The sequence below is a fragment of the Sminthopsis crassicaudata genome, chromosome 1 (assembly GCF_048593235.1).
Source record: "Sminthopsis crassicaudata isolate SCR6 chromosome 1, ASM4859323v1, whole genome shotgun sequence".
NCBI classification, from domain to species: domain Eukaryota; kingdom Metazoa; phylum Chordata; class Mammalia; order Dasyuromorphia; family Dasyuridae; genus Sminthopsis; species Sminthopsis crassicaudata.
In genome coordinates this window covers 570,697,208-570,715,114 of record NC_133617.1, presented here as the reverse complement: position 1 = coordinate 570,715,114, position 17,907 = coordinate 570,697,208, and the positions used below count along the sequence as shown (strand labels likewise).

The 17,907-nt window shown below is 34.3% G+C and overlaps 1 protein-coding gene and 1 non-coding gene across 3 annotated transcripts; both read right to left on the bottom strand.

Moving 5' to 3' along the window:
• Nucleotides 1-2,260: 2,260 nt before the first annotated feature.
• On the bottom strand, nucleotides 2,261-2,364 carry LOC141552338 (U6 spliceosomal RNA). Its single transcript, XR_012485138.1, has one exon. It is a non-coding gene; the product is annotated as a U6 spliceosomal RNA (small nuclear RNA).
• Nucleotides 2,365-13,366: 11,002 nt separating this feature from the next.
• Nucleotides 13,367-14,840, bottom strand: LOC141550977 (protein MEMO1-like). Of its 2 annotated transcripts, XM_074282144.1 has the most exons (2): nucleotides 14,395-14,814; nucleotides 13,641-14,251 (listed from the first exon to the last, which is right to left on the bottom strand). In XM_074282144.1, the coding sequence occupies exons 1-2, from the start codon at nucleotides 14,682-14,684 to the stop codon at nucleotides 13,936-13,938; spliced, it is 606 nt and encodes a 201-aa protein (XP_074138245.1). In that variant the 5' UTR covers nucleotides 14,685-14,814; the 3' UTR covers nucleotides 13,641-13,935. The 2 variants fall into 2 exon arrangements, with proteins under 2 accessions (XP_074138244.1, XP_074138245.1); XM_074282143.1 differs by having other exon boundaries at nucleotides 13,367-14,840.
• Nucleotides 14,841-17,907: the final 3,067 nt, after the last annotated feature.

Below are 17,907 nucleotides of genomic sequence, written 5' to 3'. Positions count from 1 at the left end.
GTACTTCCTCTTCTTTTTTACTTTTAGGATCAAGCTCTGGTTCTGGGCTAAAGGAGGTGCTGTTTCAAGCTTCCTGTTCAGTCTCTGAGCCTTGACTTTGAGCCCAAGGGGTAACTTTGCCCACGCTTTTCAGGAAATAGCCTGGTTTCCCAGAGTTTGACTTATGAGCTGGGACTGAAGGCTGCCCTACTGATCTGTTCCTCTACTAAATCAGGTCCTGAGGGTTTCAGTTGCTGATTTGCAGTGGTTAAAATTTTCTCCCTGACTTTTCCAAGTTATGGCTTAGTTGGTATAACACCCTTTTCACATCAGTGGGACTGATCTTTCTTGAAGTTTTTTTTTTTTTTGTTTTGTTTTGTTTTGTTTTCCCCCAATTTATCTCAATCTGGAATGTAGAAAGTAGTCCATCAGGCTGTTTTTCAGAAACTTGATTTTATGTGATTTTCAAGAGATAGGAGAGCTTGAGCAGCTTCCTGGCTTCACTCTGCCATCTTGGCTCCACCTCATTTCCTGGCAATTTCATGAATTAAATATCCTGTCTGTCAGTTCTGGGCATAATCTCTGACTGTCCTCCATATGTGATGTGTTCTTCCTTTTCACTGACTAGCTACTATGCTTTGTTTTATCTTCCAATTAAAAACCTACCTTGTATAGGAAGTCTTTCCCATCTCAATTTAATTCTAGTCTTTTCCCTCATTTAATTATTTCCTGTTTATGTTGTATTTAGTTTCCTTTGCAAATATGTATTTCATATGTTTTCCTGTTAAGCTCCTTGAATACATAATCACTTTTGTTTCTTTTTGTAAACCTGGCCTTTTAGACAGTTATTGGCACATAGCTCTTAATAAGTTTTATTAATTGCTTAATTTGGTGTTTGCTGTAATTAAAATCACTGTGTATATCAACAGCTCTAAAATTGTTTGTATATGATGTTATGATTATGTAAATAAAAATATTAACAATTCTAAGTTAAATATAATTACTACAAAATTTTCTGGTGCCAGATAACTGAGTAATGCATTTTAAATAATTCCCAGAAAAGGCTAATACAATAAGAAATTGAGAACTTTTCCAAGGAAGCTGTTTTAAAAATTATTTCTTATATAAATTATTAAAGAGAGTTTAAAAGAACATTTTATTTGGTCATCATCTCCATGTTTGTCACTTTCTTCTAAAATCATAACAGAAGTGGTATACAAGTCATTAAAGACTTAGTCATTCATGCAACAAATGGCAAGCATCTTTTGCATAGAATGCTATGCTGTGAATTGGGAATTTAGCAAATGATGAGAAGCCATTGTTCCCAATTTTATAATCACATAGTCTAATAAAAACATGTTATGATAATGCATGTTTTCCATCAAAACTTTTTTTTTCCTGCCACATGATGATACAAAGTTTTTGTTTTTCCCCTAAGTTTCTGAACAGTTTACTGGGGGAAGATAAACTGGGTCATACTGAGATAACTTGAAAAGTTTTCAAATATAAACGTAGTTGTCAACTAAGTGGTACATTGGATAGAGGTAGGCTTTCAGTAAAACCTAAATTCAAGTCCAGTCACAGACACTTAATAGCTGTGTGACCCTGAACAAATCACTCAATCACTTTGTGCATCAGTTAGTATCTATTATTCATTAGTTCATCTGTAAAATATAATTATCATAACACCTACCTCCTAGGGTTGTTGTGAGGATAAAAGAAGATTATATATGTAATCATCTTAGCTCAGTGTGTAGCATGTAGTAAGTGTCATGTAAATGTAAGCTATTTAATTGTTAGCTATTTACTATGTGATGGGGTCTTTTGAGGGCTAGATGAGATTAGAAATGGATATTGGTAGGTAATGCAACTCTAAAAGGTCATTTTCTGAATTTTAAAGATGTCAATGTGCTCTCCCTAAGAAAACCCATAATTCTTGATGTAATGCTATAATTAACATTTATCTGTTTTCTGAATATTTATTGATTTACTAATAATAAATTTGGAAGAAAAATGGCATTCATATTATTCTGTCCATTTCACAAAATCTCAGGAAACTGAAGCTTAGAGAGATTAAATGATTTACCCAGAGCCATAAAACTATTAAATATTGGAGACATGGGGAAAACCCATAATTCCTAACTCTAAGTCCAATATGCTTTTCCCAATACAACATTTTCTCACTGCACAAAGATAAATTTAATAAATACTATTAGATGTATGAAATACAGATTTGCAAATCAAACTGATATATGAAGTTTGAAGCATAAGGTTATATTAGAAAAATATGTAATATTTGAAGAAAATATTTATAGTTCTTGAGCAGGGGCTATGCCAACCTTTTCTATATCATTCTGTTTTTATTATATTCAGAGGCAGAATTAATAAGCACTTAATTACTATCTATGTGCCAGGAATTATGCTAAGCTCTGGGGATTCAAAGAAAGGCATTAAACATTACTTGTCTTCATGGAGTTCGCAATATAATGAGAAAGACTGTACGTAAAAGAAAAGGAATATGAATAGACAACTTTCATGGCAATCATGAAGTTTAGGGGGACATGACATAGTCTTAGTTGGAAATGATATGAGGAGGTGTGAGTTGCAGAATTAATTTTATCTTGCTAGATGATAAGTATCTGGAGATCATGAACTCTAGGACAACATCTAGACAGAAGAGATAAGGAAAATTCTTTGGTAACTTCTCCAATGTGGTAGAAAATTTAGGAAGAACTTGCTAATATGTACTTTTCATCTCCTTGAATAGAAGGGAGAAAAAAGCCTTAGGGATATAAGTTATTGAACAAAAATGGATTTCAGAGTTGATATCATAGTTGTAGATTAATTAGTTTCTGGATACCATGACATCCAGGAGATTAGCCATGTGAAAAATGAGGAAGGGGAATATATTCAAAGCAAAGCCATGCTCTATGGAGATTTTAGCTGATAGATAATATGAGGAAGTCTAAAGCAAATAAAACAGCCAGTGTTTCTCATACAGACTGATAAAGTCTGATTTCTAAAATATATAAAGTACTGTATCATTTGTAAGGATACAAGTCATTTCCCAATTGAAATGATCAAAGGATTTCAACACACATATTTCAAAAGACAAAATTAAAGCCATCTATAGACATATGAAAAATATTCTAAATCACTATAGATTAGAGAAATTCAAAGTGAAACAACTCTGAGGTGCAATCTCATACCTCTCAGATTGGCTAAGAGGACAGGAAAAGATAATAATAAATGTTGGAAGAGATATGGGAAAACTGGGACACTAATGCATTGTTAGTGGAGTTGTGAAATACTCCAACCATTATAAGAACAATTTGGAACTATTCCCAAAGGGCTACAACACTGTTCATACTCTTTGACTTAGCAGTACTCCTACTGGTCTATATATCAAGGAAATCATAAAGGAGGAAAAAGAATCCACATGTACAAAAGTGTTTGCAGCAATTCTTTTTGTGGTAGTAAAGAACTGGAAAATGAGTAGATGCACATCAATTGGGGAATGGATGAATAAGTCATTGTATATGAAGAAAATGGAATGTTATTTTTCCATAAAATGATGAAAAAGTTGATTCTAGAAAAGCCTGGAAAGATTTACATGAATTGATGCTAAGTGAAAATAAGCAAAACCAGTAATACATTGTACACAATAAAAGTAAGAATGTGTTGTCATCAACTATGAGATATTTGGTTCTTCTCAGAGGTTCAGTGATCCAAAGCAATTCCAATAGACTTTGAATAGAAAATGCCATCTGCATCCCAGAAAAAGAAATAGAGATTAAATGTAAATCAACACATGCTATGTTCACTTCATTTTTCTGTTTTTTTTTTTTTACTCATAGTTTTTTTTTCTCTTTTGCTCTGATTTTTCTCTTCTGAGATGATTCCTAAAGTAATATGTATTAAAAATAAATAAAGACATAAAATAAAGTGATGATTATGCAAAAAAGAATAAAAAGCTTAAGAATCATGTTTTTATGCTTAGCCATCAGTCAACAGAGTTTTGTGCTGAGTGTTAGAGAAAAAAAAAAGAAAGGAAGGAAGGATAGATGGGAAAGAGGGAGAAAGGAAAGGAGGGAGAGAAAGATGAAGGAAGGGAGAGAGGGAGGTAGGGAGGAAGAAGGAAGAGGAGAAGAGAAAAAAGGGAGGAAGAAAGAAGGGAAGGGAGAGGAAGGGAGCAAAGGAAAAAGAGGGAGGGAAGGAAGGAGGGAAGGAGTCAAAGAGAGAAAGGAAGGAGGGATAGAAGGGGATGGATGAAGGAGAGAATGGAAGGAGGAAGGGGGTGGGAGGAAGAGATGAAGGGAGGGATAGAGGGAGGAAAGAATGAAAAGAAAGAAAGGAAGGAGGGAGGGAGGAAAGAGAAGAAAAGGTTAAGAGAGAGAGGCAAGGAGAGAAGGATAGAGGAAGAGGAGAAGGAGAGAGGGAGGAAGAGAGAAGAAAAAGAGAGAGGGAGGAGAGAAGGAAAAGAAAAGGAAGGGGGAGAGAGGAAAAAGAAAAGGAAGGAGAGGAGAAGAGAGGAAGGGATGACAGAGGGAAGAAATAGGGAAGGGGGAAGAGGGAAGAGAGAGGGAGGAAAAGAGGGAGAAAGGGAGGAAGGGGGAAGGGAACGGGAAGAAGGAGGAAGGAGAGAGGGAAGGACAGAAGGAAGGAAAGACCTCTACCCTCAAGGACCTTATATTCTAATAGTGTAGGAAACATGTAAATAAATTTAAATATAAAAGTGATATAAAGTAGATGAAAGATAACCTTAAATGCAAAAGCTCTAATAGCTGGTTTAGAACTAGTAAAACTTTGCATACAAGGTGACTGAATTGTCTTAAGGTAACCAAGAATTCAATAGTATCCTGAAGCCATGTAGTATAGGCTCAGAAAAGTCAATAGTTAAACTTTTAGTATGAGTATTTATATACCAGAAATTTGCAAAATGCTACAAATCAGGGTTTTCTTTTTGTTTTGTTGATTATCTAGATTTAAGAAAGGGGTTGGTGAAAATGATAATAATAGAGATAACACTTAAATATATAATTAATACATTTTTGAGTCTAAATTGATTATATATACATATATATGTATATATCTATATCTATCTATATCTATATATCTATAGATAGATAGATAGATATATCAATATAAACGTGCAAGAGAATAAGAAACAGAGATAAAAAGGGAGAATATTTCAGGAATGGGGAATGATCAATTCAAAGGTAGAGATATAAGAGCAGAGATGTCTGTTCAAAAAGTAGTAAGTAGACTATTATGATTGGATTGTATAGTGAATATATAGGGGAGGAGTATAGATAGGAAAGGTTGGGTTAGGTCTACTTGTGAAAAGGGTCTAAAGAACTTTACAGACTAATTGAAAGACTTTGCACTGAATCCTAGAGGTAAAAAGAACCACTAGAGGTAACTCAATATGTGTGGATGGATGCAAGTCAGACTGGATTAACTAATGTAATGTTAACATGAATGATATTGGTGAAATCCTTATTGAATAATGGTAAAGACATATAAAAACCAAATCTGCTCACTGATTAACACACATACCCACAACACTCAAATTACTAGTCTATTCTCCTTCAAAATGATTCATACCTCCAGAAGTGAAAACAATATTTTTTTACTAGTTTCTTGACCATAAGCAACTCTAGCTTCCCCTGACCCAATTGAATGATTATAAACAGGGTCAATATAATCATTATCATTATCAGAAAGACATCTGTAAATTTCATCTTAGGAAAGTGGTAGCTATTATGAATAATTTCATTTTTCTCTTTTACTCTTAAATTTTATTCTTTTTTGAGGTAGGACTTGATTCATAATTAAAATTTAATTGACACAGTTTGTTTTGAGATCTTAGTCTATTTTTCACAAAAGGTTGCCCCACACCTGCTGTGTTCCTTTTTAAAAAAAAATGTAGCAAAACTACCTCATAGATGGTTTATATCACTTTCCTTTTTATAATTTTATTGATTGCTAACAGATTATAATGACATGTGAATTCACTTTTAGTACCTTTAGTACACTTTAGTACTGACATTGCCCATTGAATTTCAAAAATGTTTGGTTGCCATTAATTGTTATCTTAATTTCATTTTTGTGTTCATTGTGTATATCACCTCTCATGCTCAGCTTTCTTACCCTGTATCACTTAACATTAGTTATTGTCATCTGTTAAATTCTGCCCTAGAAGTCACCCAAATGTGTTGAACACAATTAATTTTGAAAAACATATATTATACCTTTTTTCTTCAATTGTGTGACAGACCATCTTTGGTTTGGTGACGAGAACATTAAAAATTTCACAGAATGACTAGACAAATACTCTCAGATGCTTTATTATGACATTGAAGATTCAGACACATAATAAAATGACATGTGTTTTCTTAACACACTAGTAAGGGATTTTTAAGCAATAAAAAATCAAGAATAAATAAAAGTTTATATATAAAACTGTAGTGAACTCCTTGATCTTTACAATCATGATATAATAACGTTACTAATAAAATTGGGTTTAAATATATGTTTTCAAAAGGCATAATGGTAATGTATTTTTTCATGAGCATTTTCTAGTTAAAAAATAAACAATAAATATATTTTATTATGAAATTCCAAATGATTGGGATTTAATGTAGTTTAATAAGCATGCTGACATATAAGCTATAGTGTTTGGTACTGGAGGTACAAAAATAAAATAAAAGTGTCATTCAAAGAATTTGCATTTTGCTTTGGGGAAATAATCTATATAAACATAAGATAATTTGAGAAGAGAAAATACAATAATAGTTGAAAGTGGAGGGGAGGTCATCAGAGAGGGATACATAATGAATATAACACCTGAGCTGAGCTTTGTTGAATGACAGATTAGAAAAACTGAAGAAAAGTAGGAAGTAGGGTGGTATTCAAAACATGAGACACAACTTATGTAAATGAAAAAGAAGGGAGATGCGAAATCAAAAGGCAGTTATTAGTTCAATTTGTCTGAAATATAGCATGCATGAAAGATAATAACTTTTCCCTCATGTGGCCTTCAATTAAATTTCTTTCTTCCTTTTTTTTTTTAACTCTACTTTTAGTGCTGTTGAAAACAAGGAAGCATTTTATTTCTCTCAGTTGCTATAGGATTGCTATCGATATTTGAACTGTAGAACAATCAAACAAACAACAATGTTTTTTTTTAAATATTTTAATAGTTTTTATTTACCAGATGCAGGCATGGGTAATTTAAAACATTGACAATTGCCAAAGCTTTTGTTCTAATTTTTCCCCTCTTTCCCCCACCCCCCAGATGGCAGGTTGAGCAATATATGTTAAATATGTTAGAGTATAAATTAAATGCAATATATGTATATATGACCAAACAATTGTTTTGCTGTACAAAAAGAATCAGACTTTAAAATAGTGTACATTTAGCCAATGAAGGAAATCCAAAATGCAGGTGGACAAAATTAGAGGGATTGGAAATTCTGTGTAGTGGTTTATAATCATCTCCTAGAGTTCTTTTGCTGCATGTAGCTGGTTCAGTTCATTACTGCTCTATTGGAACTGATTTGGTTCATCTCATTGTTGAAAATGGCCACATCCATCAGAATCAATCATCATAAAGTGTTGTTAAAGTATACAACAATTTCCTAGTCCTGCTCATTTCACTAAGCATCAGTTCATGTAAGTCTCGCCAGGCCTTTCTGAAATCATCCTGTTGGTCATTTCTTACAGAGCAATAATATTCCATAATATTGATATACCACAATTTATTCAGCCAATCTCCAATTGATGGGCATCCACGTAGCTTCCATTTCTGGCCAACACAAAGAGGGCTGCCACAAACATTCTTGCACATGAAGGTCCCTTTCCCTTCTTTAAGATCTCTTTGGGATACAAACCCAGTAGCAACACTACTGGGTCAAAGGGTATGCACAGTTTGATAACTTTTTCAGCATAGTTCCAAATTGCTCTCCAGAATGGCTGGATATATTCACAGTTCCACCAACAATGTATCAGTGTCCCTGTTTTCCCACATTCCCTCCAACATTCTGCATTACCTTTCCCTGTCATTCTAGACAATCTGACAGGTGTGTGTGTAGTGGTATCTCAGAGTTGTCTTAATTTGCATTTCTCTGACTATAAACAACAATGTTAAGCAAACCTTAGAATTACTCATTAAGAAAGATTGACACAAAGAGATAATGGTGTTTTTTATGTTATTTTAGGTACAAAAATTCCAGAAAATTGAATGTTAAAGCCAGTACTCATTAACAATTTTTCATTTTTTGCATGGTTTGCTGCTAATCTGTAAGAGAAGGAAGGTCCAAATGGATTAGTGGGGGAAAAAAAGCAATTTACCATTAAGTCCTTGGAATTATGAATCTGTGTCAGTTTATCTGGATTGAGTACAACATCTAACATTGCACGTTAGACATTTTATTGTGGATCTACATTATCCTCATCTCCAGATAATTTGGTCATAGAACATTGTATTACATATAAACATCATTTCATTAAAGATCTCATGAAAATTAAATATTTGCAGTACCCTGTATTAATAGTCAATATGTTCTGAAATAACATTTAATTAACAGCTTATGAAACTTTTCATTCTTATAAATCATAAAATTTATTTACAAACATGTTCATTTATATAATAATAGCTAAATATTAGTGGTGATAGCAATGTATCATAGCTTCTTCTCAAAAGACAATCTTTTGTTTCTTATTTACAGTACATTAACATTTAATATACAACCTTTTTAATGAGTCTTGTTGGCATTTGAAAAAAAGGGAAAAGGCTTTGTTGTAGAGACATGAGGATTCTAAGTATTGGTAAAGTATTGGTGTCCGCTACAAAATGAAAAGGAAATGAATGGCATTTTCTATAAATAAGCCTATGATGCAATAAACTTTTTTGAATAAGATTGAGGTTCTTTGTACTGATATGTATTTTATTTTATTTTATTCATTTTAGAAGCATCCACAAAGACTTTAGCACACTTCCAAAGCTGTGCAGACTCTCTCTCTCTCTCTCTCTCTTTCTTTATCTCTGTCTCTGTCTCTCTCTGTCTCTCTGTCTCTGTCTCTGTCTCTCTGTCTCTGTCTCTGTCTCTGTCTCTGTCTCTCTCTCTTTAGCTCTCTCTCTGTCTCTCTCTGTCTCTGTCTCTCTCTCTCTGTCTCTCTGTCTCTCTGTCTCTCTCTCTCTCTCTCTCTCACACACACACACACACACACACACACACACACACACAGTTAAGAACTCCTGGAATAGAGAATGTAGGTCCAATATGCCTGTTTACTTCCTTTCTTTAAGGAATAAAACATAGTTAGGGAAATACATTGTTCTTAACATTAGTGATATTGGAATATAATAGCATAAGAGTTTGTCCCCATTTTCTTAAGTTATCAACAGTATAAGAAAAAAGATGAAAAAAATTTGAATAAAATTGTATTTTTGCTCATTCTTTCATTCTGTAATGTTTTCTACATAAAAAAAAACCCCAATGTAATTGCAGCATGATAAAATAATGAGAAAAGTTTGAATTTGAATTTGAAAATACAAAGTGGAAATCATTCCAAAATAAAGATACATTTTTGATTAAAAAAGATTGCCATATAACTTAAATTTTGGAGAAAGAATTGATATAAACATATGTGATATTAGAATTAAAATTAAATTTAAATAACAAATTAAAAAAAAAACCTATCTCAGTCATATGACATGGTAACTATTCTCTTGTTCCATGGTAAATTAGAAGATGATCATTGTATCACAAAATATTAAAATAGTTGGACATTATAAAATTATTTTAACGCCCTCATTTTATAGATGAGGGGAATAAATAAATGTTGAATGACTTGTCCAAAATCATACTAATAGCTGCAGTATATCCAAAAGCTGCACCTGAATCTCTTGAGTGCTAGGTTAGTATGTGGTATACTATCTCTCATGAACATTAATAAAGATGTAAGAACTGAACGACATTTTGATATTTATACTTCAGAGAGAGTGTATTCCTTTTCTGCCCTACCAACATTTTAGACTGTATCCATGTCTGTCTGATCCAGAAGGAGGAACACTGAATTTTTAAAGAGGAACATACAACCTGAAAAAGAGCAGACTAAGAAAAAGGAGATCTAAAAACTTAGAAACTCATTCAAGATTTAATATGAGATAATAAGAATTATTGACACAGGATCAATGAATAAAAAGAAGAAATGAAAGATTGCCTGACTGTGGCAAAAGAGGAGGAGATCAAAGTGAACCTCCAGGTCTCTACAGGCATCTTGAACCAGCCAACATGACTAAAGTTTCTAATTGTAATGACTTTTTTATAATCTAAAAGAAATTCAAAGAGGTCTAGTCTACGTTTTTCCTCTTTCCTTTTCTCTGTAATGAACCAGCAGCTTGCCAATAAGAAGAATAAAACAAAATACAACAACAACAAAAACCTCTTGTTTCTTTTTTTTTTTCTTTTTTTCTTTTTTTGAATTTCTTCAAATACAAAGAAGACAGGAATTATGTGGAAATACACAAAATGTAAATTATGGCATGGAGTCAAATCTCTCTCCAAGTAAGACTATTTCTAAGTGAGGACTCTGTGGTAAGGTTAATAATTTTCTTCTAATATAAACTCCAAAGTTGATTAGAAAAGAAAAACATGGACTTGAGATCTATATATTGCAGCTACTTTATATCTGTCAAAACAAGGTATGGCTGATTAAAATCTCCACAGAGGTGTAGAGAAGGGCAGATGAGATAATCAAGAAAAAGATAACACCTTAAATTATTCCCAGGAGTCAATTGCAATCTTTCCAATTAGTTTGGTTAAATAGAGTGCTGAACAAATTTAAAGTCAGGAAGATTTGTGTTCAAATCCTCCCTTAGACATTTACTTTGTACAAATTTCTTTATCTCTTTCAGCTTATTTCCACAAAAAGAGAGATATGTTTATATGTAAGTACATATACACAGTCATACACATATGTTTATATTATTTTATAATATTATCTGACTCACAAGATTGGCAGGCAAATGAAATCCAAAGGAACTATTACATACAGACACAAATATGTGCACATATGTATAATTCATATAGATACATGCACACACACACAAACACACACACACACACATATATATATGCATATATATATATATATATATATATATATATATATATATACACACACGCATTTACTATTGTTTTTTTGTCTTTCATTTTCATTTTCAAAGAGACCCAATGACAACAGGATGATGTTTTGACTTGCCTGTGAACTGTATTCAAGTAAAGCAGAGTTATTCAAAGTCATCAGCCTTCTTCTCTTTTCCAGAATCATTGAAGTCCAATGGCAAGGCAAAGGGACTGGTGATGGTCTGGGATGCAGTGCATGATCTACTTTTAAAGCAAGTCTCACATCTTTCTGCCATCCTGAAGTGTTTATTTGCTTTGCATTCAAAATAAGAATAGAGTGAAAAAAGCAGAAAGAGGATGCCATTCTTTCCCCCTCTTGTAATGTAAGTTTTTCTTAGATGAATGGTAGTAATAAGTTGTAAGTTGTTTTGTTTATTTTTTTTAATCTATGTTATTCCTTTTAAAAAAAACTGGACATTTCATCATCAAGGCAACATGCTCTTTTAGTAGTTTTCCTGATGGGAAAACGAATGGTCAGCAAATATTTTTAAATGCATCTATAAGAGTAAATACATTATACTAGGTGCTGGGAATAAAAAGATATTCCACAACAAAGCCCTTGTTCTCTAGAAGCTTATGGTTTATCTAGACAAGACATACACAAATAATTATAAAAGAATGGAAGTGTACATAAAAGAGAACAAATAGAAAGAAGGTTGAGCAATCAAGGAGAGTGAGGCAGTTTTTGGGAGGTGGGAAGAAAAAAATAAGAAAGATTATTTAGGAAATAGTAGTTAACATTTCTAGAAGAGAAAACATTTCCTGCAGAATGAGATACAGAGAAATTCCTTAGAAACTGTGTTCCAAGATCTGTTATCATGAAATTGGCCAACTTGTCCAAAAATTTTGTGAATTTGGATCACTGTGATAGTTGTTTGAGTCCTGCCATAGAGAGATAATCATCCATACTTCATATGTGGAGAAATATCTTGCAATTAATGGTTATCATTCTTTTGTTTTACTGGGCAAATGGTAGAGGATTCTGGGGCTGAAGTTGATTAACATAGCTTGGGCAACAGCCAAATTTATACATTTATCCAGAAACTATTTATGCCTTAAAATGAACAAACAGTAATGAAATTCTGAATTCAACTTTTTTGGTAGTTTGAGTTTATTTAGGCTAACAGAAATTATGCAACCCTTTGCTTAGTTAATTCTGTATTAAAATCCCATTTTATTCATGTTATCTACTCATAAAGTCAGTAACATGCTTCAATTTAGAATCCCATATGAGGAATTCAGAAAGGAGTAACATTTAGTTTTGTCTTTGAAATTTGATAGTTGTATGATTTTGAACAATCACTTATTCTGTGTGAAATTCCTCATATATAAAATTAAACTATGAGATTGTTGAGATATTTTTTAGCTCTAATATTTTAGAAGTTACAATGTAGATAGTTTTGATTCTTCTTATTTGAAGTATTTATCTTAAATGAGCTAATCACATTTGCAACAAACTTTTCAATTAATTATAATTCTACTTTTAAGTGTATTCAGGGACACTATGAACTATGTTTTCTGCTTAGTACAGAAACAGAGTGCAATTGAACACTTTAAGAAATTCTTTGGCTGGTATAACATTAAATAACATTTATAGAGGAATTACTTTGCTGATGCTTCACATTTACTCCTCTTTGTAAGTCATAGTTATCTCCCTTGTAAAATGTAAGCTTTTTGAATGTAGATACTGTTTCATTTTTGGTTTTGTATTCTGAAACCTACTACAGTATTTTGCACATGAAAATGACAACTTTTGAATTATTGTAGAATTGAATTGAAATTGTCAACAGTGAGCTATAATAACTGCCATCATTTGTAAAGGATTTTAAAGTTTGTAAAAGACTTTTCATTCTCTAAATGTTCTAATCTTTTAAGTATTATTGGTATGTCAAATTTACAGTTGAGGATTTGGAGGCTCAGAGGAGTTGTGACTTGTTTGTTTTCAGAAAGTAATAATGGTTGAAGGAATAAAATTCTATCCTTCTTTTGAAACTTAGTCCAGTCCTTATTCCATTACTCCCGGATATCTCAACCATCATAAAGAAGATTGGAAGAAAGGAAATTCCAATGGAAGAGATGGATCTCCCTCTTTTTTCCATTTCAGTCTACACCCAGTAACCAAATTAAACTGCCTTAGGCATGATTTGCATTATACTTTTTAGATACTCTGCAGTTCTCCATACTACCTAATTCTTTTTTTTTTTTTTTTTTTTTTTTTTTTGAGTTGTGTAGCCCTTTATTAGCAACTAAAATAGAAGGTATTTGTTGTACAACACGGGTAGTAGTTGACTATACTGGAGATTTATTATATTCTAATAAAGATTGTTTATAAATGCAATTTTCATTATTAAAAAGCTTCCACCCTTTTTTGTTTGTTTACAATTTGCAAAACTATTCTGAAAGTTGAATATATGTGCACAGGTCTGCAAAGAGTGCAAATTTAGAATATGGTAAATGCTTTACAGGTTTTATTTGAAGGACCATTTGCCACCATGACTTTACATCCATCATCACTTTTTTAAATCATAAAATTTTTTGATACCAGTCTTCCTTCCTTCCATTGTCCTAAACAAGAAAGCATTTTAAAATGAGTTGAAATTAAAGAAGGACTACACCTACTAGAAAAGAAGAGAAGAAAGTTCTATTAATTTTGAGGTTTCAGTATCCCTAAAGACCACGAACTGTATCTTTGTAAGGGTTAGGCTGGGACCTCATTTAGAGAATGAGTATGTGCAGGTGGTATCCCTGAGTATTCAGAGTTTCAGTGGACTGTAAGTGCTCCAGCTGCATAACTCACTGAACTGTCTTGCCAGTTTCTACACTGGCTTGACTGGGCATAATTCAAAAATGAAAAGCTCATATTCATTTCATTCTTCTGGAGCTCTGTGATAGCATTTAGTAATACCCCAATAGGATGTCTTCCACATATTGTATTATGGTATTTCTTCAAGTAATTGCTAAAAGATACAGGATCTAGCTGTTCTATAATACTCATGCCCATTTTATCTAGATGTTCAATGGATCTATAAATCTCCCCCTGTGATTCATCATAGTAACTGTAACGGAAACTTTGACCCCAATGGCAGAAATCAGAAGAAACCACAAAGAGATTACTAGGATCCGCTAGATATTTACTGAAGAGTTTTCCGAATTCCTGTTCTTTTGACTCACTCAGAGCTCCAACCAATACAGGAATAATGGTAAACTCATCCTTATGGCTTTCCATGGCTTTAGCAGTATAAGGCAAATGCATTTCAATACTGTGTTCATCTTCATCTGTTTGCAAAGACATGCGCTCAAACATTCTTGTCTTCCATAGCACTCCATAAATCTTTTGATCAATACGAAGATCATACAGAGGTGTTCTATATATATCCACACTGGAAAGTGCACATCGAGACAGGGGCACATGTTGAGAAGGCCCAAGGATGAATATTCTTCCGGTAATGGTTGGATCCACTTGTTTGTAAGCATGAGCAGCACAAGACCCACAGTAAGTATATCCTGCATGGGGGGCAATAATGGCTCTAGCAGGTCTTTTTGTGGACTGTACTTCTGAAAGCCAACCTTCTAATTGTGCATTCAGTTGAGGACCTGAGGCTGTGTACCAGCTCCTGGCATGACTGGCTTCCCGGCAGACCACTCGGTTGGACATCTTGGAACCTGTGCCCTACTATCTAATTCTTAATTAGAAATTTTTATTATACAATGTCCATGGTACTGATGATTGCATAATTAAGATATACAATTCAGACTTCCGGCCACGATGGCGGTGTGGAGGCAGACAGCTGCTTGAGCTCCTCGTTTTCTCTCAGAACTTACTTCATGACAAGCCTCTGACTTAATGCTTGACCCAGAAAGAAATCCACAAATAATCACCAAGAGAAGACATCCTTGAAAGTCGCCAGAAAAGGTCTGTGTTTGCTTGGGGGAGGGTCAATCAGACTGGGCGCAGACTGAGGGCAGGCAGCCAGAGCAAGACAGGCAGCTCACACAGCTCAGACCAGAGGGGGAGGGGTGTGATCTCTGCCTTTTCTGTGAAAGGACTTTTGCCACAGTGTGGATGCTCTGTCTTGGCAGCAAGCCAGGAGCAACGGAGAGGGTGTAAACACCAGAGGTGAAGATTAAAACCCCAGAAAGCCAGTGTCTCTCAGAGCCCGGCCACCCCCAACCCCCACCTGGACTGACTCTATGCATTCTCGGAGCCTAAGGGTGCAGACTCAGTACAGTCATTGCTGTTCTGTTAATGGCTCTCTGCTGCCCTACCCCCAGTCTGTAGAGGAAGCCCATTAATACCATCCAGCCCCATCCCCCGCAAAACAGACCAATTGTTTCTCTTGTCAGTTTGTTTTCTTTGATTATTACTCCGACAAAATGAACAAAAAACTCAAAAGGGCTCTAACCATTGACAGCTTCTGTGTGGAGAGGGAGCAGACTTCAAATGCTGAGGAGACTAGGAACAGACTGTCCCCAGATGTATCCCCTGGGAGGGATATAAGCTGCTCCTTAATACAAAAGAACCTCATAGAGGAAATCAAAAAGGCTCTCACAAGAGAGCTGGAAGAGAAATGGGAAAAGGAAAGGGAAGCTTGGCAAGAGAACCTGGAGAAGTCATCCCATGCATTCAAAGACAGAGTGGATAAAGAAATCAAATCATTGAGAAACAAGATTAGTGAGCTGGAAAAGATAAACAACTCCAAGGAAAACAGGATTAGTGAGCTGGAAAAGGTAAACAACTCCAAGGAAAACAGGATTAGTGAGCTGGAAAAAGAAATCAGCTCTCTAAAAAATAAAATGGATAAAATGGAAAAAAATTCCATAGAACATAAAAACTCAATTGGACAATTACAAAGAGATATAAAAAAAGTGAGTGAAGAAAATACATCATTGAAAATTAGACTGGAACAAGTAGAAATGAATGACTCAAGGAGAAACCAAGAGGTAGTCAAGCAAAACCAGAAAAATGAAACAATTGAAAAGAATGTCAAGTACCTTACCAGAAAGACAACAGACCTGGAAAACAGATCGAGGAGAGACAATTTGAGAATAATCGGACTCCCTGAAAAATGGGAGGAAAAAAAGAGCTTGGACACCATTTTCGAGGAAATTATCAAAGAGAACTGCCCAGACATTCTGGAAACAGAGGGTAAAATAGACATTGAAAAAATTCATCGATCACCTACTGAAAGGGACCCTAAAATCAAAACGCCAAGAAATATAGTGGCCAAGTTCAAGAACCATCAGACAAAGGAAAAGATATTGGAAGCTGCTAGAAAAAAGCAATTCAGATATGGAGGATCCACAATAAGGATAACTCAGGATCTAGCAGCGTCCACATTAAAAGAATGAAGGGCCTGGAACATGATATTCCAAAAGGCTAAGGAACTTGGTATGTAGCCAAGAATAACTTACCCAGCAAGAATGAGCATCGTGGGGGGCGGAGCCAAGATGGCGGAGAAGAAACACACGACTCTATGAACGTCCTCACTCCCTCACAACCAATTAGATAAATTAAGCCTCAGAAAAAGCCCTGGACTCATAGATACCACAAGGACTGGAAGCACGACTTACCAGCTAAAGAGAATCTGGAGTTTCAACAGAAAAGGTCAGTTCCCAGGGGAGGAAGAAGAGAGGCCAGCACAGACGGCTGGGTGCTAGCATACTGCGCCGATTGGGCTGGGGAAGGCTCTGGGATCAGAGAAGCCACTGAGATAAAGGAATCTGGCACAGGCTGTTAGCTCTTCTCTGCTTATTATATAGCAGTTCAGAAGAGAAAGCTAAAATACCTTAAAAATTCAGATAGATTAGATTTTCCCCGGATCCTGGAGGTGACTCAACAGATCTCGGCACCAGGGGGCGTGGACTCAGCTACCTCCTGAGAATAGTTAAGAGATTGACAAGTGACATGACACAGACATGGTACTGATACCTAAACCAGGGAGATCGAAAACTGAGAAAGAAAATTATAGACCAATCTCGTTAATGAATATTGATGCTAAAATCTTAAATACGATATTAGCAAAAAGACTTCAGAAAATCATCTCCAGGATAATACACTATGATCAAGTAGGATATATTCCAGGAATGCAGGGCTGGTTTAATATTAGGAAAATTATTAATATAATTGACCATATTAATAATCAAATTAATAAGAACCATATAATCATCTCAATAGATGCAGAGAAAGCATTTGACAAAATCCAACATCCATTCCTACTAAAAACTCTTGAGAGTATAGGAATAAATGGACTATTCCTTAGAATAATCAGGAGCATATATTTAAGACCTTCAGTAAGCATAATATGCAATAGAAATAAACTGCAACCTTTCCCAGTAAGATCAGGAGTGAAACAAGGTTGCCCACTATCACCATTACTATTCAATATAGTACTAGAAACGCTAGCCTTGGCAATAAGAGCCGAGAAAGAGATTCAAGGAATTAGAGTAGGAAATGAGGAAATCAAACTATCACTTTTTGCAGATGACATGATAGTATACTTAGAGAACCCCAAAGACTTTGCTAAAAAGCTACTAGAAATAATTCAAAATTTCAGCAAAGTGGCAGGATACAAAATAAATCCACATAAATCCTCGGGATTTTTATATATCACTAACAAAATGCAATAGCAAGAGATACAAAGAGAAATTCCATTCCAAACAAATGTTGAGAGTATAAAGTATTTGGGAATCCATCTACCAAAGAAAAGTCAGGAATTATATGAGAAAAATTACA

Excerpts from the sequence above, each read along its gene's own strand:
- LOC141550977 (XM_074282143.1), bottom strand. The coding sequence starts at position 14,829 with ATGTCCAACCGAGTGGTCTGCCGGGAAGCCAGTCATGCCAGGAGCTGG.